Source organism: Neomonachus schauinslandi, chromosome 2 (genome assembly GCF_002201575.2).
Source record: "Neomonachus schauinslandi chromosome 2, ASM220157v2, whole genome shotgun sequence".
Lineage (NCBI taxonomy): Eukaryota > Metazoa > Chordata > Mammalia > Carnivora > Phocidae > Neomonachus > Neomonachus schauinslandi.
In genome coordinates this window covers 53,852,038-53,872,280 of record NC_058404.1, presented here as the reverse complement: position 1 = coordinate 53,872,280, position 20,243 = coordinate 53,852,038, and the positions used below count along the sequence as shown (strand labels likewise).

At 35.3% G+C, this 20,243-nt stretch overlaps 1 protein-coding gene across 2 annotated transcripts in view; it reads right to left on the bottom strand.

Moving 5' to 3' along the window:
• The window catches only part of GLRA3 (glycine receptor alpha 3), a 183,348-nt gene that overhangs the window by 143,396 nt on the left and 19,709 nt on the right, over positions 1 to 20,243 (bottom strand). For both annotated transcript variants that reach the window (XM_021698908.1, XM_021698909.1), the window contains exon 2: positions 3,077 to 3,204. In XM_021698908.1, coding sequence (XP_021554583.1) covers positions 3,077 to 3,204 — 128 coding nt within the window. The remainder of the gene's footprint in view (positions 1 to 3,076; positions 3,205 to 20,243) is intronic.

Here is a 20,243-nt window from a genome sequence, read left to right as displayed (position 1 = left end):
AAAACAGACTAGTAGAATATCACACTACTGATACACATGACCCTAAACCCTTATAGTATTAATTTCTGTCTTTGACAAATTGAGAGGTGAAGTATATATATATATATATATAATATCCACTTTAAATTAGTTTATTTGATTAGCTAGGTAAACTCCTTTAAAAAAAATAGACAAGAGGAAAAACAATCAATATGGGGGGGGATGTTGTATTTTTAGTCTTGTGAGCTACTACACAAAAGAATTGAGTTAAATATTACCAGAACAGTTTCTTCATACTTCTGCCTGATGAACTTCTTTCTTAAAGAGGTTTGGTGAGTCCCTAGGTCCCTGACAATAGAAGGGCTAATCTTCCTCTCTGTCTAAACATCTCCTAACAGGTCTTGGATTTAGTTTGTTAGTACCTAAACACCTCAAAAATATTTAAATATATTTTATTTAAATTTCAATATTAGGCAATGAAATGATGGTCAAAGGATTATGATGTTATTTTATTCAATTAAATGAAACTGCGCTGAATGTGCTTAATTTGGGGAGGAAGTTGTGAGCTTCCCCGGAGACAACAACGTTTCACTCTTAATGAGAGGTAAAAAAACAAGAGTGTTGCTAAGAACTGATCCATTAAGGTATTGTTTTTAAAAAACTGACATTATTCATGGTAATCAAATGAGCATCCTTGGGGCGCCTGGGTGGCTCAGTTGGTTAAGCGACTGCCTTCGGCTCAGGTCATGATCCTGGAGTCCCGGGATCGAGTCCCACATCAGGCTCCCTGCTCAGCAGGGAGTCTGCTTCTCCCTCTGACCCTCCTCCCTCTCATGCTCTCTGTCTCTCATTGTCTCTCTCGCAAATAAATAAAATCTTAAAAAAAAAAAAAAAGAGCATCCTTGCCCTTCTGATATTCAGAGTATAACATATCTTGAAAACCATAAAGGAGAGAAAATCCCCCATCCCTTTCTTTTCTGTTCCTTTATGGACACTGGGACGTAAAAATTGATTCTCCTATTCTCAATTAAAAAAAAAAATCTACTAACTCTAAACTGGCTTTGGTTATCAGCTAGTTTTTAGAAATGTATTTTTATTAAAAAAAAAATCAGTACTTATTTTAAGCAAGACCAAATCTTTTCAGTCATTTCCTGGCCTCACACATAAATAGTAATATTAATCACATTTAAGATGGTTTAAAATTTCCTTTTTTAAATGATTGAAATGATAAAATAAAAGTCAACTTTCCAAGAAAGCAGCAAAGGCACTCAGACCGCTGTTGTGTGGTTAGTAACTTACCTGTATTTTTATTAAGATATCCATTGAGTCTATGTGACTTTTTTTAAAAATGTTCACAGATATTTAAAAATAGAAACATTTTCCTCTGTAGTTTTCAGTAAAACAAAGCAATACTTGTGAATCACTGAATGGAATCACTATAATGAATCCACTAATTACTGATTATGTTTCTTGCTGTTTACTAATACGACAACTGAATATTTTTCAAGATCAGTTCAAAGTTAGTTTTCAACCTAATGTCGGGGATACTGCTCTTCCTCAATTTGTAGAAGATCCTCATAATGCTGAAATCTCGTTTCACTTGTGTATGAATCTCTTAAGCTGCACTATTTTCTCACAGCTTACATTTAGTGTTTTCCTCTTATGCAGTTAAAAATATTTATGGTCAGGGCACCTGGGTGGCTCAGTCGGTTAAGCGTCCAACTCTTGATTTCGGTTCAGGTCATGATCTCAGGGTCATGAGATGGAGCCCCACCTCAGGTGAGCACTGCACTGCGTGTGGAGCCTGCTTAGGCTTCTCTCTCTCTCCCTCTCCCTCTGCCCCTCCCCTACTCATGCTCTCTCTTTTCTTCTAAATAGATCTTAAAATATATATATATTTGTGGCCAAAAAATATAAAAATAAAATAAAAATATAATAGTCAAAATGCTTAAAAACAAATCAAGAAAAGCAGTCTACATGTCAAAATAATTTTGAAATTGAAGCAATTCATAATTTTTTACTTCTAAATTATCAACAAATTTCGCTCTTATTTTTTTTCTCCTGCTACCCATTCTTGGTTTTTATTAGTCCTCTCTAAATAATTCTTAAACCACTGCTAAGCAATTCTTTTTCTGTTCTTCCCATAAGAACAAATTCAGGAAAAAAATAATTATTGTAGACTACATTGTATTTCCTTTTACCTTTAAGAATGAAAATAGCTTAACTGAATCTCGTGGAAAAGGTAGGCATTCTTATAATTTGGATTATTTTCTTTATTGAAATAGAATAATTTTCAAGAGATATTAAATAATTACGGGCATGAAAGTAACTTTCTAATCTTTTACCCCGGGACTTATTGTGGTTTTGGATAATCTACTTACTTACGATGTATAAATATGTTGCTTAACACTATATTAAACAGAAGAACAAAAAAAGAGTATTCTTGAATTGACAATTACACTCTTTCCTATAAATTTAGGCAAAATATTTGGTAGATGGAATGATTTTTTAAATGTTATCAGTAGCTTTTAGTTATTCAGACTCTTTTCCCTGTACATAAATTCAACAGCTGTTTTATTCTCCACAATATAGAGAGTCTTGCTGTGGGGGATTTAAAATAGGGTTTATTGCCAGCTCTAAAGAAGCTTCCATTCCAGTGAGTAGGAATACATTTTAGGAATATATTGTAGGATATTATATATATATATAATATATATAGGATATTATATATATTTTAATATATATTAAAAATATATTTATGGGCAATATAAAAATAAAATAAAATATTTATATATTCATATATACAGTGAATATATATTCATTTTAGGAAATTACGTAATTTCCTAAAATAGATCATCATGACAATAAGTATAAAAAGAAAGACAAAGAAATACTATTGGTCCAAAGAAGACAAATTCTGAGAACTATTAACATGAGAATAATTTTTTTTCTTTCAAGACATATCTTTGAATAGTACAGTACTTGGAAGAGTACTGGAAATAAGCTTTAGAATTTTTGGTGGAATCAATCTGAAAATTTATCTTGTTTAAGCATATTCAAAACACATTTCATATATAATAGTAATCAGAACAATTACCTTTAAAATTGGGTCTGATTCTTGCATCGTACCCTGATGTCCTCCCCATTAATTTATCCAGAAAGTCAGAAGGTGACATTGGAGCACTTCGAGATCTTGCGCTGTCTGTTTCCTTTGTTGCAACCAAGCTACAAATGAGAAGAACATTCAGATTTTACAAAAAAATGACAACAAAAAGTCTTCCTAATAATTGTCCCTATAAATAGAGAATAAAAATGGTAAGCAAAAATACGTTTAAAAAGATAAACTTTCTATACTATACAGTGAATGTTATCATAATGACAGATAGGTCTTTATAGATCTACAGTCAGTATTTATAAAGTTTCATATGTATTCAGCCCAAAGGTCAGAGGTGACATTTTGTGTTAAGTCTGGAAACAAAGCCATTTCCAAATTAGTAGGCTTTCAAAATTTGTATTTACCCAAACTTGACTTTTAATTGCAATTTTTAGTTAAAAGTGTCTTTAGTGATTCAGGCTTAAGAAAAACAAAATGAAAGTTCAGCTGTGGAATGTAATTCTTATTGCTTTTATTGAGGGAAAAGCATCACCTTTCAAGTTTTGTGAATTCTTTCCAATGGTAATAAAACTTCTGTCCTACAGATTAAGCAGTAATGTTCTTTTCTTCAATTAGATGCTTCCTCTATTAATAGCATACCCGGGTAAACTCATTCTGCTTTCACCTTGTGTCATTCATCTATAGAACCTTTTGGTCAGATCGAAAATGTGTGCATTAAGATTGAGAAATTACCATCAATGTGGTGAGTGCAGCTGGCTATTACACAATAAGAATGTGTGTCCAGGGGGGCGCCTGGGTGGCTCAGTCATTAAGTGTCTGCCTTCAGCTCAGGTCATGATCCCAGGGTCCTGGGATCGAGCCCCGCATCAGGCTTCCTGCTCCACGGGAATCCTGCTTCTCCCTCTCTCACTTCCTCTGCTTGTGTTCCCTCTCTCGCTGTGTCTCTCTCTGTCAAATAAATAATTAAATAATCTAAAAAAAAAAAAAAAAGAATGTGTGTCCAGAAAAAGTAGAGAGTTACTGCACTGTTTTTTCATTCAGACGTGTTCTGTTTTATGCAGCTGCTCATGCTAGAAGCCCACACGTGTCACGACACCCCGTCCAGTTCCTCATTTACCTAGGCTGGTCTACAGAGGGCCGGGGCCCGCTTGCTAAGATCAAATAATTCTTTTCATCCATAAAGCTTTGCTCAGGTAAGTGAAACAGACTTCCAGAGCACACATGTGTTTGAAACTGATATATTCAAGCTGATATTTCCTGGAGATGGTCAGTCATCATAGCCTCCCAGCTCTGTCATTCAACTCAGAGCATTGCCAGGACCTGAACCTTTGTGGTCACAGCTTGATGTCAGCAGTATCAAATTCCTCCTGCTGAAATTTATCCAAGTTATCCTATCCAAGTTAGGAGTGAGGTTAGGTAGTGAAAATGGGTCTTAACAGCCATCACTGTTGAATTATCTACCACACACAGAGGCACAATTTTAAAATCCAATATCAATCATAGTGTGCGAGTGATGTTTCTGCAAGTGGAGGATCACAGCTAACAGCGTCCATTAACTATTGTGCAGTTCTAAAGATCCTAGCTCGTTCTAGACATTCTAAGCCACTTATCAGGCCAGTGGCTCACTCTCTCTGTCTTTCATGCTCACTACGGAACCATAAGTTTCTCCTCCCTCTATTCTTTTGGCTCTATATTACGTTGTGACCCTTTACCTCTGATTATTACTGGTCAGTTGAACTCCATGCCGCCATGATCTCTGGAAAGTTTATTCTAATGTAATAATAATAATATAATAATAATAATAAACAATAATAATAATATCATTAAGAAACCACCATGTTCTCAATGACTTTAGAACATTCTCTACCATCTGGTTTTAAGTAACTTTCACCTGTCCTCTTAAGCAGCATTTGCCCATTTTCCATAGCCCAAGAACATAGGGCAGAAAGGATTGTCAGAGCCCTCATAACTACAGATTGCTGCTTCTAACCCATTCTTTGCATTTCTTTTACAAAATCCTTCCTTTCAATGATCATAAAATAAACTTCTACATCCTCCTAACAACGAATAAACCAACTTAACTGGATCTGAACCAGTAATGCCCTGTCCTTCACTTCTTAAAAAAAACAAGAGAATATTATGTATGCTAAACTGACAATCCCTCACATTTTGCACTGCGTGGGGGGGATTATTCCAGATTATCCAAGTCAGCCCTACATGCAATGACAAATCTCCTTATAAAAGAGAGGCAGAGGTATATTTGACCACAGACAGAGAGGGAAATCACTGTGACCAGAGAGGCAGAGATTAGAGTGATGTGCACAGCCAAGTAATACCAGAAGTCAGGAGATGCAGGGAAAGGAAGGAACAGATTCTCCCCTAGAGCCTCTGGAGGGTGCATGGTCCTGCTCACACCTTGTTTTGGGCCCAGTGAACTGACTTCAGACTTCTAGCCTCTAAAACTGTGGCAGATTTAAACTGTGGTGCTTTGTTATGGTAGTCATAGAAAACTAGCACTGGCCTTCCAGGGAGTTTTTCATTGAGTGATTCCACTTTTCAACTCCAGAATTGCTCTTTTGGGGCACCTGGGTGGCTCAGTTGGCTGTGTCCAACTCTTTATTTTGGCTCAGGTCATGATCTCAGGATCATGGGATTGAGCCCTGAGCTGGGCTCCACGCTCAGCATGGACTCTGCTTGCCCCTCTCCCTCTGCTCCTGCCCCAGATCTCTGTCTCTAAAATAAATAAGTAAAATCTTAAAAGAAAATAACTGGTTTAGGGGCGCCTGGGTGGCTCAGTTGGTTAAGCGTCTGCCTTCAGCTCAGGTCATGATCCCGGGGTCCTGGGATCGAGTCCTGCATTGGGCTCCTTGCTCAGTGGGGAGCCTGCTTCTCCCTCTGCCTGCCACTCCCCCTGCTAGTGTTCTTTCTCTCTCTCTGACAAATAAATAAAAAATAAAATCTTTAAAAAAAAAAGAAAAGAACTGGTTTAAAGTCTTTGTCCAGTAGTTCCACTCTCTTTGCTTTCTCAGGGAAGATTCTATTGATTGTCCTTTTTTCCCCTATGTATGAATCATACTTTTTTTCCTTTGAATGTCTCATATTTTTACTGAGAATGGACATTTTAAATAATATAGTATGGCAATTCTGTACATCATATTCTCCCTCCTTCCTAAGGTTTGTTGTTGTTGCTGTCTGGTGTTTTTTGTTTTTGTTTTTGTTTTTAATTGGCTTTTCTAAACTAATTCTGTAAAGTCTACATCCTTTATTGTGTATGGCCATGGAACTACCTGTCTGGGTGGCTTAGAAATTACCTAATAATTGGACAGGGATTTTCTTAAATTTCTAAAACCAATAAATCTCCCAGGATTTTCTGGAGGCTTTGTGTTTGTGGGGGTCACACCTTCAACACTGAGTCAGGCAATTGACAACTCTGCCTCTGCCTTTACTTGCCATTTGCACAGGGCTTCAAGGCCAGCTAGTGTTCAGAGCTTAAGGTCTTCTCAGGTCTTTTCTGAGCATGCACACAACTCTATGTGTATTAGTTTGGTAGGGCTGTCTTAACAGTACCACAGACTGAGTGGCTTAAACAATAGAAATTAATTTTCTCACAATTCTAGAGGTCCAAGATCAGGTTGTTGGCAGAGTTAATCTCTGATGGCCTCCCTCCATGGCTTGCAGATAGTCATCTCCTCTCTGTTTCTTCCTCTCCCTGTGTCTGTGTCTTAATCTCTTCTTCTTAGAAGGACACATCACAGAGTAGGACCAACCCATATGACCTCATTTTATCTTAATTATCTCCAAATAAAGTCACTTCCTTAGGTATTGGGAGTTAGGATTTCAACATATGAATTTTGAAAGGATGCAATTAGGCCCATAATCCTGGGCATGCTCACAGCCCCATACATATGTGTAGTTTTCTAGATACCCAGAAATATGTGGGCTTTTCCAAACCCCTATAGACATACCATTCCATTGATTTTCCTCTTAAGCTTTTTGTTTAGTCTGTTGTTTGCCCCCACTGTTACTCACTGCATCGGACACCCATGAAGTTAAAACATTGCCTCTAAATGCTTTTAATGAACCTCACTAGGGAAAAGACTTCTCATACTGAGTGAGCTCCAAGTTAGGTCTAAAGCAGTCTTGTAAGTGGAGTCTTCCAGAGAACCTCCAGACAGGTCAAATAATGACAATTCTCCAACAACGAGGCTTTAAAGGAATTCAAACTCCTTTCTGCCCACTCTGGTAACTTCCAGATTATTGTTTTTTCCTGCAATTGCAGGCCATTGGTTTATAATGCTACCATGGGGCTAATAAGGAGGACAAGAATAGGACAAGTAATAGCCACAAATCCCATTGTTCTTACCAATATTTAGCTGTCTTTCTTGATTAAATTACTTCATGTATTACTGCAAATCTCTGATTAATTGCCAGAGTTCTGAAAAAGTTGGTTGTCACATTTTTTGATAGTTTTCTCCCTGCTTTTATGGAGGAGAGGATTTATAGAGATTTGTAAAACTGAGAGAAGTTCACTAACAATAAAATTATAGTGCATTTTTATTATATAAAAATATCCTTTCTCATGTCAAAATGCACTTAAATATCTGCTAAATGTTGAAACAATGAATTTTGAGTTCTCATAATTTATTAGGTGCAAAGCACTATGCTAAGAAGCTGAAGTATGTAGAACACAAATTTGAATCTTTAAAGTATTCACATTTTAGTAGATTACTCTGTCTGGGCCCATCTGAAATCTACAGAGAATCCCTGGGAAGTATCAGTGAGCATGACCTGGGAAGTGAGGTTATAGTGAAGAAGATGATTGGCTGGCTGGCTCCCTTCTTCCTACTACTGAAAGCAAAATCTTCATGTTTTGTAACGGTTCACAACCAAGCTTTGCAGAATGATGTCTATAAAAAAAATGAGAAAATTCTGAGCCAAGAAATATTCCAATTTTCTTTACTAGTTATGTTCCTTTCAATGACACAAGAACCATTCAACCACTTAAGAGACAGTTGATTTTATTTCTAAAGATTCACAATTTTGACTCAGAAGGAATTATTGTCAACATGGAGTAATTGGCTGAAAAGCATCTCTACATCGTCTATCCCTTCCTTTTCTGAAAAGATTAGAGGCTATGCATATAGGAAGACTTCCTATCACCTACAATTCCTGCTCTAGCATTTTTTGTTTTTAAGATTTATTTATTTATTTTAGAAAGAGAGAGAGAGCACGAGCAGAGAGAGGAACAGAGGGAGAGGAAGACAGAGAATCCTCAAACAGACTCCCCACTGAGAATGGAGTGCAAGGCCGGGCTCCATCCCAGGACCCTGAGATCATGACCTGAGCAGAAATCAAGAGTCAGCTGCTTAACCAACTGAGCCATCCAGGCGCCCCTCTGCTCTGGCATATTAATCCTGGAACTTTCTTCATAGTACAGTAATATCTGAGACTTGCACCATGTGAACATTAATAGACTGTCTTAAGAGAAGTATTAAAGAGAGTCACTGAAGAAAGTTCATAGTAATAAAGCTCCATATGACCAATCTGGAATCTTCCTCTAATTTTTAAATAGTCAACATCATCATCTGTACAAACATATTGAGTATCAATAAAACTATCGTATTTATAGCAAGTTACTAAGGTTCTTAGCAAATTACTCGTGATCAGTACTTCTGAAACAAACAGATTTGAATTTTTTAGAAGTCTTTTATTTATGAACGTCTCAAATCTGTTAATTCATCTGCCTCCACACTTGGCTCTTCTGTTCTCTACTGCATCAAGTACTGTATTTATTAATTTTACTATTTACTATTTACTCTTACTTATTCTTAACTACTCTTAACTATTTACTATTAACTCTTCTTGGAAACTTGTGCGGACTCATATACATTCCCATCAATGAACATTTGTTTCAGTTAAATATATATATCTTCTTATTTGTAGAAAGACATGCTACTTGAAAGTTCAGAGACTTCAATTTCTGAGATACTGGAAGAAACTTTTCTTAAAAATTGAAATAAAAAAGGGCACCTGGGTGGCTCAGTTGGTTAAGCGACTGCCTTTGGCTCAGGTCATGATCCTGGAGTCCCTGGATCGAGTCCCGCATCGGGCTCCCTGCTCAGCAGGGAGTCTGCTTCTCCCTCTGACCCTCCCCCCTCTCATGTGCTCTCTCTCTCAAATAAATAAATAAAATCTTTAAAAAAAATTGAAATAAAAAATCAAAATTTGGGGCACCTGGGAGGCTCAGTCAGTTAAGCATTGACTCTTGGTTTCGGGTCAGGTTATCCTCTAGGCTCTGTCATGGGCACGGAGTCTGTTTAGGATTCTCTCTCACCTCTCCCTCTGCCCCTCCCCACCCTGCTCGTGCCCTCTCTCTCTTTCTCTCTCTAAAAAATAAAAAACAAAAATTCATAAAAAAGATGTACCTTTCCTTCCTCTTCTTTCCCCTTTGTCCTCCTCACTGAGACAAGAAAATAAAATACATCCACTTTTTGAGGACAGAAATAACCATTAAATATGGATGCTTCTAAGATGAATTTAGAATAATTGTTAATACCTATTTACCTCTGCTAAATGCACCTTAAAATTGAGAGAACATATGAAAGATGTAGCTGGGCAACATAAAGAGGGTTAGAGACAAGTCTTGGCACATGGGGCCACAAATCTCAATGCATCTATTTTCATGAATTGATTTGCACAGAAGGAAGGGTGACTTGTAGAAAATAAATCAGTGCCCAGATTCCTGAGGTAGAGAAGGTTTGGGTATGACGGAGAAACACAGTTTACCATGTAGTTTATAGCTCCACAACCAGTCTCGTAGGGCTGTAATTCTTTGTGGAAAAAAAATGTTCACAGTTATTATTTGGAACTTTGTGAGTTTTAGAAATATAAGCAATTGATATTTGTTCGAAAAACAAAACACAGAATGGAAGAGATGCGCATTCTTCCCATTTCTTTATGGCTTCAGTCTCATTAAGAGAACTAAAGAGAAACTGGGATATCTAGGAGTATGGGAAATTTTGAATATTTCACATGAAAGCATTCTGCCTTAGAAAAGGAACCATTTTTTGCCATGAAGACACATGCAGTGAAGGAGGCTTTAAGTTGATAGTTTGATGATATGAATTATTGAAAAAGGAGACCATAGTGGAGGAATATAAAAAGAACTAATCTAGAATACCTCTGGAGACTCAGAAAAATAACTAAAAATTTGCAAGGCACTAGGATCTTGATTCTTGCTACTGTGAGCAATATGCCAGTCAAAGATGATTATCATTTTAAAGTGATCTCATGTCTGAACTCATATCTGCAGTTTGATGGGGCCTAGCCTGTTTTAATTTATAATAAATATGATAAATATTATAGCTGCTTCCTGATCTCTCAGGCACATATACATGATATCATTTAATTCTCATAACAATGTTGCTAGTTAGATATTATAACCTATGTATTACAGGTGAAGAAACTAAGGTATAGAGAGGTTTACTGCCAAGCCACTTAAACATTAATGTATAAACCAATATTGTAAACAAATGGAACTTTACACTGAAAACAACTAGACAAGTTTAAAATGAATCTGTGCATTGAAGAGCTGAAAACACAATGGAAAATAATATGGCTGTGACCTAAGAGAAAGAAAATTCATAGAAGGGAGCCAAGTATTTAGAGCTGCATTTCTCTTGGGGGTCGGGTGGGGTGGGATGAGTAGTAATTGAGTAGTTTACAATCTGTGTACAAGTTTGAAAGCTTTATGGATTTAGGGGGACAGAAACTGTATTCAAGGACTCATCCAAAGGGTGAGCTCCTATGAGTGGCTTTAAGATCTCAAAGACTTTTACGTAAGAATGAACCAGAAATGTAGAGGGCTAGCAGGAGACTAGGCATAGCTTAGAATCATCTCAATTTCTGAAACTAGAATAAAATAATCACAGATTGCTGGCAACCCAGCTCTCTAATAAGAGCAAACATAAACTCATTCTGTTTCTACACATACTTGTTTTTGTTTTTGTTTTTCATTGTTTTCAAACTTGGTTAATGGCACCTCCATCTTTCCATTTCTTGGGATAAAAATCTTTTATAACCCTGACTCTTCTTTTTATTTCACATATTATATCAATCCACTTGGCCCTACCTTATAATTTAGATCTGTAATCCTATGACTTCTCACCATGTTCTCTTCAACGCCTCTGATATAACCTACCACTAGCCATTACCTTTGCCTGGAATGCTCATTGGTCCTCTCTACATCTAATTAATTTATACTTATCTTTATGATCTAGGTTTAAGTATCATTTTCTCAAGAAATCTTAACTATTCTCTCTGATTTTGTAAAACACTGCTAAAGTATTTCCCACATTTGTGCTCCTCATTGGTAGCACTTATCACAATTGCAATTGTCATTTTAATATAATTAATCAATCAATGTCTATCTCCTACTTTGTAAGATCTACTATGTAAGCCAATCATGACTCTTCCAATTGTTTTAATAGACCCAGAAGAAATCCAGAACATCCAGAGTAACAACTGAAGAAATATTTTTGAAACAAATTAACTAAATATAATGATGTAGAGGTCAAACAACAGACTATGACCCTCCAAGTCTAGCAGTAATCATGCTTAGAGTATATGTTTAACACAAGTGAAAGTCCGACTTTCTCTCCTTCTGTCCTTCTATCCAAGTTAGGAGTGCTGCTAATAAATAACCAAGGACAATCTTAGAACAAGTATTTAGAAATAGGAAAAAATCAAGATACAGAAATCTGCAAGAGAAACTTAAATCATCAAATCATGAAAATTGTCATTTAATAGTAGAACTGTAAAGTTGTAAGTTAGAATGTCATGGAGATATTGCAATGGTGTCTACATTCAGCGCTTACATAAATTAGTGCTTTTTAGGGTCTATGCTGTCTACGTTCAATGCTTGCTGGTTGTTAGTGATAATTACATATTGTTTGTGTGTTTGTAATATAAAAGGTTAATACAGGGTTCTGGACAAGGGATAGGATGAAGAAGGAGGACTCCATTTAATAGTAAAAATAGAAACAGGATTAGATAGTGCAGTCATTTGAAATTTCTTTTTTTTTTTTAGATTTTATTTATTTGAGAGAGAGAGAGCAAGCATGAGGGAGAAGCAGAGGAAGAAGCAGACTCTTTGTTGAGCAGGGAGTCCAATGCAGGGCTCAATCCCAGGACCCTAAGATCATGACCTAAGCTGAAGGCAGCCGCTTAACTGACTGAGCCATCCAGGCGCCCCTGAAATTTCTTAACTCTAATCTTTATACAATCTTTTTTTATCTACAAGTTTATTTTTTTGTCATAAAATCATTTATTTTTACTAAATACTTGTAGAGTATTGTGCTCAAAATTTATGATAATTGTTATAACTTCTATGAAGACTTCTAACTTCTATATAAACTATCCTCATGTTTAATACTGTACTTCTTTATAGTTTTGGCATTAGCTTATTTCAACTGAAAGAATGAAAAAGCCATAACACAGCTAATTAATTCGCTGATTTGTAGCTTATTAATGACTTATTTATTTTAAAGAAAACTAAGTGTTTCAGATACATTGGAAATTACTTAGAATATACTTAATAGTTTCTGTTATGTGTTCAGTGCACAAGATAATTAAATGGAAGTCATCATAGTACAATGGTTGAAGTTCCAGATGGACAGCCAGGAGGCTTATATTTTTTTTCCAGTTTTGTCATTAACTAGTTGTTTTGCCTTGAGCAAAACAGATATCGTTTTACCAGTATTAAAATGGAGACTTGAAGTGGCACGTATTTTTCATAGATAAGTTTAGTAAAAGAAATGACACAATCTATATATATGTTTTGAAAAATGCCAGCTCCTTATGCTAATATTTGGATTTTGCATTTGATACCGTGACTTCTTTGGTCCAGGATATTTAAGTGAAATAAAGAGAAATTCACTCAAGCTAATTTATATAAAAGGGTTCCGGATGGATATAATAGTATTCCATGATACTTAAGTGTAGAAAAAGTTAGGCAAGCTTTAGGAAAGACTGAGCAACATAAAAGAAAAAGATCTGATTGACCCATCTTAGTTCATGGATTCAACTTATGGTTGAAACCACTTTAGCTAGAGAGGTTCCAAGTCAACATTGCCAATGTATAGTTGTAAGGGACTTAACTGACACACTAGTTTGTTGCTTAAATAATTAAATAACTTCTCATTCAGAACATTAAGTCTTTCAGAACTCAACTATTGAGTGACTAGTTAAAGCAATTTTGGATATATATCATTTTCTGTTCAGTAGTTCAGTTTCAGTTTTGGCATTCTAGCCAAATTCTAAATGCTTCAAAAGGATTCTATCAATTTCTGTAAAAGTCAGTGAAAATTTCTAAGAGGAGGGGCTGCTGAAGTGGTAGTCCAGAATTACTGACAGGAACAAACTGAATGGGTAGATACAAGAGAAAATATCTCATAACTTGTGGTGTCATGGAAAGTACCAGAGACTAAAAGAATATTAGTGTGTCTGGAATAGAGCCAGAGTGTTAATATTAATATCAAGTGAGACTGGAGAGTTGTAGGTACCAGATTATGCACTGCTTTATAGATCATACATGGACTTTTGTCCAAAGTCCCATTTGGAAACAATTCCAGTGGTCAAGATGAGAGCTGAGGATAGTTTGAGTAATTTAAACAGCAGTGGGGTTGGAGAAAAGTAGAAGAATCTAAGAGATATCCACAAAATTGACAGAATTTAGTAATGGTTTGGTACTGAATGTGAATAAGAGGAACATCTCAAGCATAACTCTGAAGATTTAAAAAATACTTATTCAATTTTTTTGGCATATCTCCCTTCCAAGGGTAGAGCCCAATTTTTCTCCTGTTGAATATTCATTATACAAAGTGACTTGATGATGGCACATGAATTCTGTAGTAAGTTCATAAAAGACATTGCTGCTTCTATCTAGCTTTCTTTTGGATCACTCACTTCTCCCAGGCACTCAAGTAGCTACATGGAAGAAATTGAGGGCTTCCATCAAGAGAATTCACCAAATTGTCAGTCATTTGACTGAGCCACTTTGAAATCAGATTCTCTACCCCAGTCAAGCCTTCATACGACTGCAGCCATGGCTCACATCTTGACAGTAACTCAATGAAAGATTCAACTTAAGCTGTTCCTAAATTTCTGACCCATGAAAACTTTGAGGCTAATAAATATTTATTGTTGTTTTAAGCCACTAAATTTTAAGATAAGTAATAGATAAGTCATATATTGATTCAACTTTCTGACTTGAACAACTATATTTATGGACATATCATTCACTGATACAAGACAGAGTGAAAAAGGGAACTAGGTTTGAGAGCTATAATAATGTGCTCAATTTTGGACCTGTTGAATTAGAAGATGTTTTGAAATATCTAAGAGAAATTTATCTACTATGATATGTTCTCTGTATTGAGAAACAAAAATTTGCAATGATATTTTACTGGATGGTTTCTTCAAAAACTTTAATAAGCATTCTGGCTTCTAAGGGCTTTCATCCTGGCTATTCCTTCTGCCTAGAATAATCTTCTGTGGATAGTCACATTAATTGCTCCCTCATCATCTTCAAGCCCTCACTCAAATGACATTTTCTCAAAAGGTCTAATTGAATTACTTAGCTAAAAATGTCTTCCGTGTCACATTTTCTCTCTTTTCTTTCTGCCTTTCTTTTCTCCAAAAAACTTATTATTATCTAAAATATTATTTATTTTACTTTATTTTGATATTTTTCTCTAGAAAAATTTTTCTCTAGAAAAATATCTCTAGAAAATATAACTTCATAAGAGCAAGGATTTTGCTGTTTACTGCTGTATTCCCAATACTTGGAATGTTGATTGGCAAATAGGAGACATTAAGTAAATATTTTGGAATAAATGAACAAATAGTACTTGAAATATGTCACTAGAGGGATAAATAATATATATTTTTAAACCAAGAAAATCCTGTGTGATAATTAAAATAGGTTGATATGGAACTCAACATAATTACAGTAAATCATATAATTATTATTATTATCATCATTTTATTTTCATAGAAGTTAGATCTTCAAGAGAGTAGTTCAAGTAAGGATATATTTTCCCAATGATGCTATCTGACGAAGTCAGTGTTCAACTCTTTCAACTTTAGTGTAGCTCCAGAGAGTAGTAGAAGTACCCTTTATTTGATTTAGAATATCACTGTCTCTTTGGGAAGTAGAACACATTGAGTCTTTGGAAGAAACTTCATATTTCCTCTCAGACTAAAAATATCTTCCTTAAAAAGATAGGTGAAAACTATAACAAAGATGTTTCCTGAAGTTAATAGTTAATGTTCTTATGCCATGTAAACATTTTTGATGAATCATTTTTTAATCTGAGAAGCTTAATGTTGTTATTTAGGCACTTACAATAATTAAGTTTAAAATTATAAACTTAAATCTGTAGCTGTATGCAAATATATCATTACGCTAACAGCTGCATGCATAAGCCTTTCGGCAAAACTATGTTTAATTCTCCCAAACAACAATAAAAGCAAGTTTTTAAGATCTAAGAATAAACTAAGCAAAAAACTTCAAAATTTTGATGGAAGAGCAAAATAAGCAGATTGTCAAGACAAGACAAAAAAAGTACTTGTTCCCCAAGATTTTATTTCATATATATAACATATTATGTATTAAGTATATATGCATATATATGTAAGTATATGTGCATATATATGTACATTAATATATAATATTTATATAGACATATATTTATTTATATAGACACACATAAACTTACAAAACACATATTCTTGTATTCATTTAGTTGTATATATGCAGTAAAAAACAGTTACCTAAAACTCTGGATGCAGTAGAGGAAAATACCAATAAAGTCTCTATAGCCAAGGAGTTTATGTTATGATAGAAGAAACACACAACAAACAAACAAACAAAAAATGTAAGTAATAAAGATAACTAGAGATTGTTCTATATTCTCAGAAGAAAATAGCCAAGACGATGAAACAGAAAATAATGAGAGAGGCCATATGGAATGGATGGTCAGTAAAGACTTGCTAAGGAATTGAGATGTGAGCTGAATATGGAGTGGAGGGAGGAGTGTTCAGGTAGAGGAAACAGCTACTTCAGACTAATGGTCAATAATCAGTCAATAATCTTTTGGCAAATAACATAAATTTGATCTCCTATTTCACAACATAAATATAAACAAATTTCAGATGAATTAAAGTTCTAAATGTTGGTATATAAATATTTAAAATTTTAAAATAGTTTAATAGTGTTTATTTCCACCCCTTTGCCAAGTCCATTAAATTAATACCAAATGACAAAAGAGGTATAAACTGTAACTAAACAACAACAGAAAAGGAGATATCAGCAAATTAAAAATTCCTACAAGTTCTAGAAGATGAAAAGAGGAAATAATAGAGAAGTAGGTGAAGGGGATGAGAGAATTTTCAGAAATGGATAAAAACAAGTGTTTTCAAAGTGAATGAGCTGATTGAATTCAACAGAGATTGAACTAATAGAGAACTATGTCTAGAGCCATTGTTGTAAAACTGCCTAATATTAAGAATTAAGAGAAGATCCTGAAAGATTTTGAAAGAAAAAGGAAAATACAAAATGAGATCAGACTGGCTTTAGGCTTTTAAATGAGCATTTGTACATGTTATAAAACATCAAGATAAAGCCTTCAAAGTTCTGGGTAAAAACTATTTTTATTTCATATTTTCAACTCGGCATTTCAGTCAATATGTGAATCAAGTGAGCAGTAATGAAGCAGCCACAAATACAAGGAATTGAATAGTCTACCTGCATTAATGCTGTCTTGGGAAAATCATTGAGAATATACTACAGCAAAATGAGGGAGTAAACCAAGAAACAAAATCCTAGAAGGAGCTAATACAACTTAGAAAGTAGTAATGTGATTTCCTCAGATGAGGTCTATGCAGAAAACCTCAACAAACAAACAATATAGCTTTGCTCAGAAGAAAGAACTCTAGGAAGGCCATTTTGCTGTGCGGTGTAGTGAGATTTGGAATATAGCACATAGACAAAACCATAGAATTAAGAGGGTGAGAAAAAAATGAGTCTTTAAAGAAGCATTTAATGTAAGTAAAGACAAAAGAAGAAATTAGAAAATCGAGGGAAAACAAAATGTAAAACAGTGATGACATATGGATATTATTTAGGTGTGTGGAAATAATCATCAGAATAAGAAAAACACATAAGCATTTAAAAATGGTTGCTATCCAGAAAGACAGCTAAGTATGAGGAAGATGGGATTGAGAAATGCTGTGAACAACATCAGAGCTCTTTGCACCATATAATTTTAAAAATTCATATGAAAATTTTACTTTGAAAATAATCTAAAGGATTAGAAATATATAAACAATTGTCTAGAACTTGTCACAGACAAGACAAAATGAAAGCCTTTTTTTTTTATTTTATTATGTTATGTTAGTCACCATACAATACATCATTAGTTTTTTTTTTCCATTTTTTAAAAAATTTTTTTATATATTTTTTTTATTCTTATGTTAATCCCCATACATTACATCATTAGTTTTTGATGTAGTGATCCACGATCCATTGTTTTCGTATAACACCCAGTGCTCCATGCAGTACGTGCCCTCTTTAATACCCATCACCGGGCTAACCAATCCCCCCTCCCCCCTCCCCTCTAAAACCCTGTTTGTTTCTCAGGTCCATAGTCTCTCATGGTTCATCTCTCCCTCCAATTCCCACCCCCCATTTTCCCCTTCCTTCTCCTAGTGTCCTCCATGCTATTCCTTATGTTCCACAAATAAGTGAAACCATATGATAATTGACTTTCTCTGCTTGACTTATTTCACTTAGCATAATTTCCTCCAGTCCCATCCATGTTGATGTAAAAGTCAGGTATTCATCCTTTCTGATGGCTGAGTAATATTCCATTGTGTATATGGACCACATCTTCTTTATCCATTCATCTGTTGAAGGGCATTTCAGCTCTTTCCACAGTTGGGCTATTGCGGGCATTGCTGCTATGAACATTGGGGTGCATATGGCCCTTCTTTTCACTACATCTGTGTCTTTGGGGTAAATACCCAGCAGTGCAATTGCTGGGTCATAGGGTAGCTCTATTTTTAAATTTTTGAGGAACCTCCACACTGTTTTCCAAAGTGGCTGTACCAACTTGCATTCCTACCAACAGTGTAGGAGGGTTCCCCTTTCTCCACAACCTCTCCAACATTTGTTGTTTCTTTCCCTATCCATTTTGCCATTCTAACTGTTGTAAGGTGGTATCTCAGTGTGGTTTTTTTTTTTTTTTTTAGATTTTTTTATTTATTTGACAGAGATATACATAGTGAGAGGGGAACACAAGCAGGGGAGTGGGAGAGGGAGAAGCAAGCTTCCCGCTGAGCAGGGAGCCCGATGTGGGGCTCGATCCCAGGACCCTGAGATCAGGACCTGAGCCGAAAGCAGACGCCCAACGACTGAGCCACCCAGGCACCCCTCAGTGTGGTTTTGATTTGGATTTCCCTGATGGCTAATGATGATGAACATTTTTTCATGTGTCTGTTACCCATCTGTATGTCTTCTTCAGAGAAGTGTCTTTTCATATCTTCTGCCTACTTTTTGACTTGATTATTTGTTTTTTGGGTGTTGAGTTTGAGAAGTTCTTTATAGATCTTGGATACCAGCCCTTTATCTGTAGTGTCATTTGCCAATATCTTCTCCCATTCTGTGAGTTGCCTCTTTGTTTTGTTGACTGTTTCCTTTGCTGTGCAGAAGCTTTTTATCTTGATGAAGTCCCAAAAGTTCATTTTTGCTTTTGTTTCACTAGCTTTTGGAGATGTATCTTGAAAAAAGTTGCTGTGGCCGATGTCAAAGAGGTTACTGCCTATGTTCTCCTCTAGGATTTTGATGGATTCCTGTCTCACATTGAGGTCTTTCATCCACTTTGAGTTTATCTTTGTGAATGGTGTTAGAGAATGGTCGAGTTTCATTCTTCTGCATGTGGCTGTCCAATTTTCCCAGCACCATTTATTGAAGAGACTGTCTTTTTTCCATTGCATGTTTTTTCCTGCTTTGTCAAAGATTATTTGACCATAGAGTTGAGGGTCCATATCTGGGTTCTCTATTCTGTTCCATTGGTCTATATGTCTGTTTTTGTGTCAGTACCATGCTGTCTTGGTGATCACAGCTTTGTAATATAGCTTGAAATCGGGCAACGTGATGCCCCCAGCTTTGTTTTTCTTTTTCAACATTTCCTTGGCGATTCAGGGTCTTTTCTGATTCCATACAAATTTTAGGATTGTTTGTTCCAGTACTTTTAAAAATGTCATTGGAATTTTGATTGGGATGGCATTGAAGGTATAGATTGCTCTGGGTAGCATAGACACTTTAACAATGTTTATTCTTCCGATCCATGAGCATGGAATCTTTTTCCATCTTTTTGTGTCTTCTTCAACTTCTTTCATGAGTGTACACAATGAAAGCCTTAAGGCTGCAGCCAAAATAGTGTGGAGTTTCCTTGAAAAATTAAAAATGGAATTACTATATGATCCAGTAATTCCACTAATGAGTACTTAGCCCCCAAAAAGATAAACACTAATTCAAAAAGATATATGGATCCCTGTGTTTATTGCAGCACTATTTATAATAGCCAAAATATGGAAGCAACCTAAATATCCATCAGTAGATAAAGAGGATGTTGTATATATACACAATGGACTATTACTCAGCCATAAAAAAGAATGAGATTTTGCCATTTGTTACAACGTGGATGGACCTAGAGGATATAATGCTATGTGAAAGAAGTCAGACAGAAAAAGACAAATACCATTTGACTTCACTCATCTGTGGAGTTTAAGAAACAAAACAAATAAACAAAGATAAAAAGAGACAAACCAAAAGTCAGACTCTTAACTATAGTGAACAAACTGATGGTTACCAGAGGAGAGGTGGGTCAGGGGCTGGGTGAAATAGGTGAAGGAGATTAAAAATACGCTTACATGATGAACACTGAATAATGTATAGAAATGTTGAATGATTATATTGTACTCCTGAAACATATAACACTGTATGTTAACTATACTTCAGTAAATAAATAAATAAATAAATATATATATATATATATATATATATATATATATATATATATATATA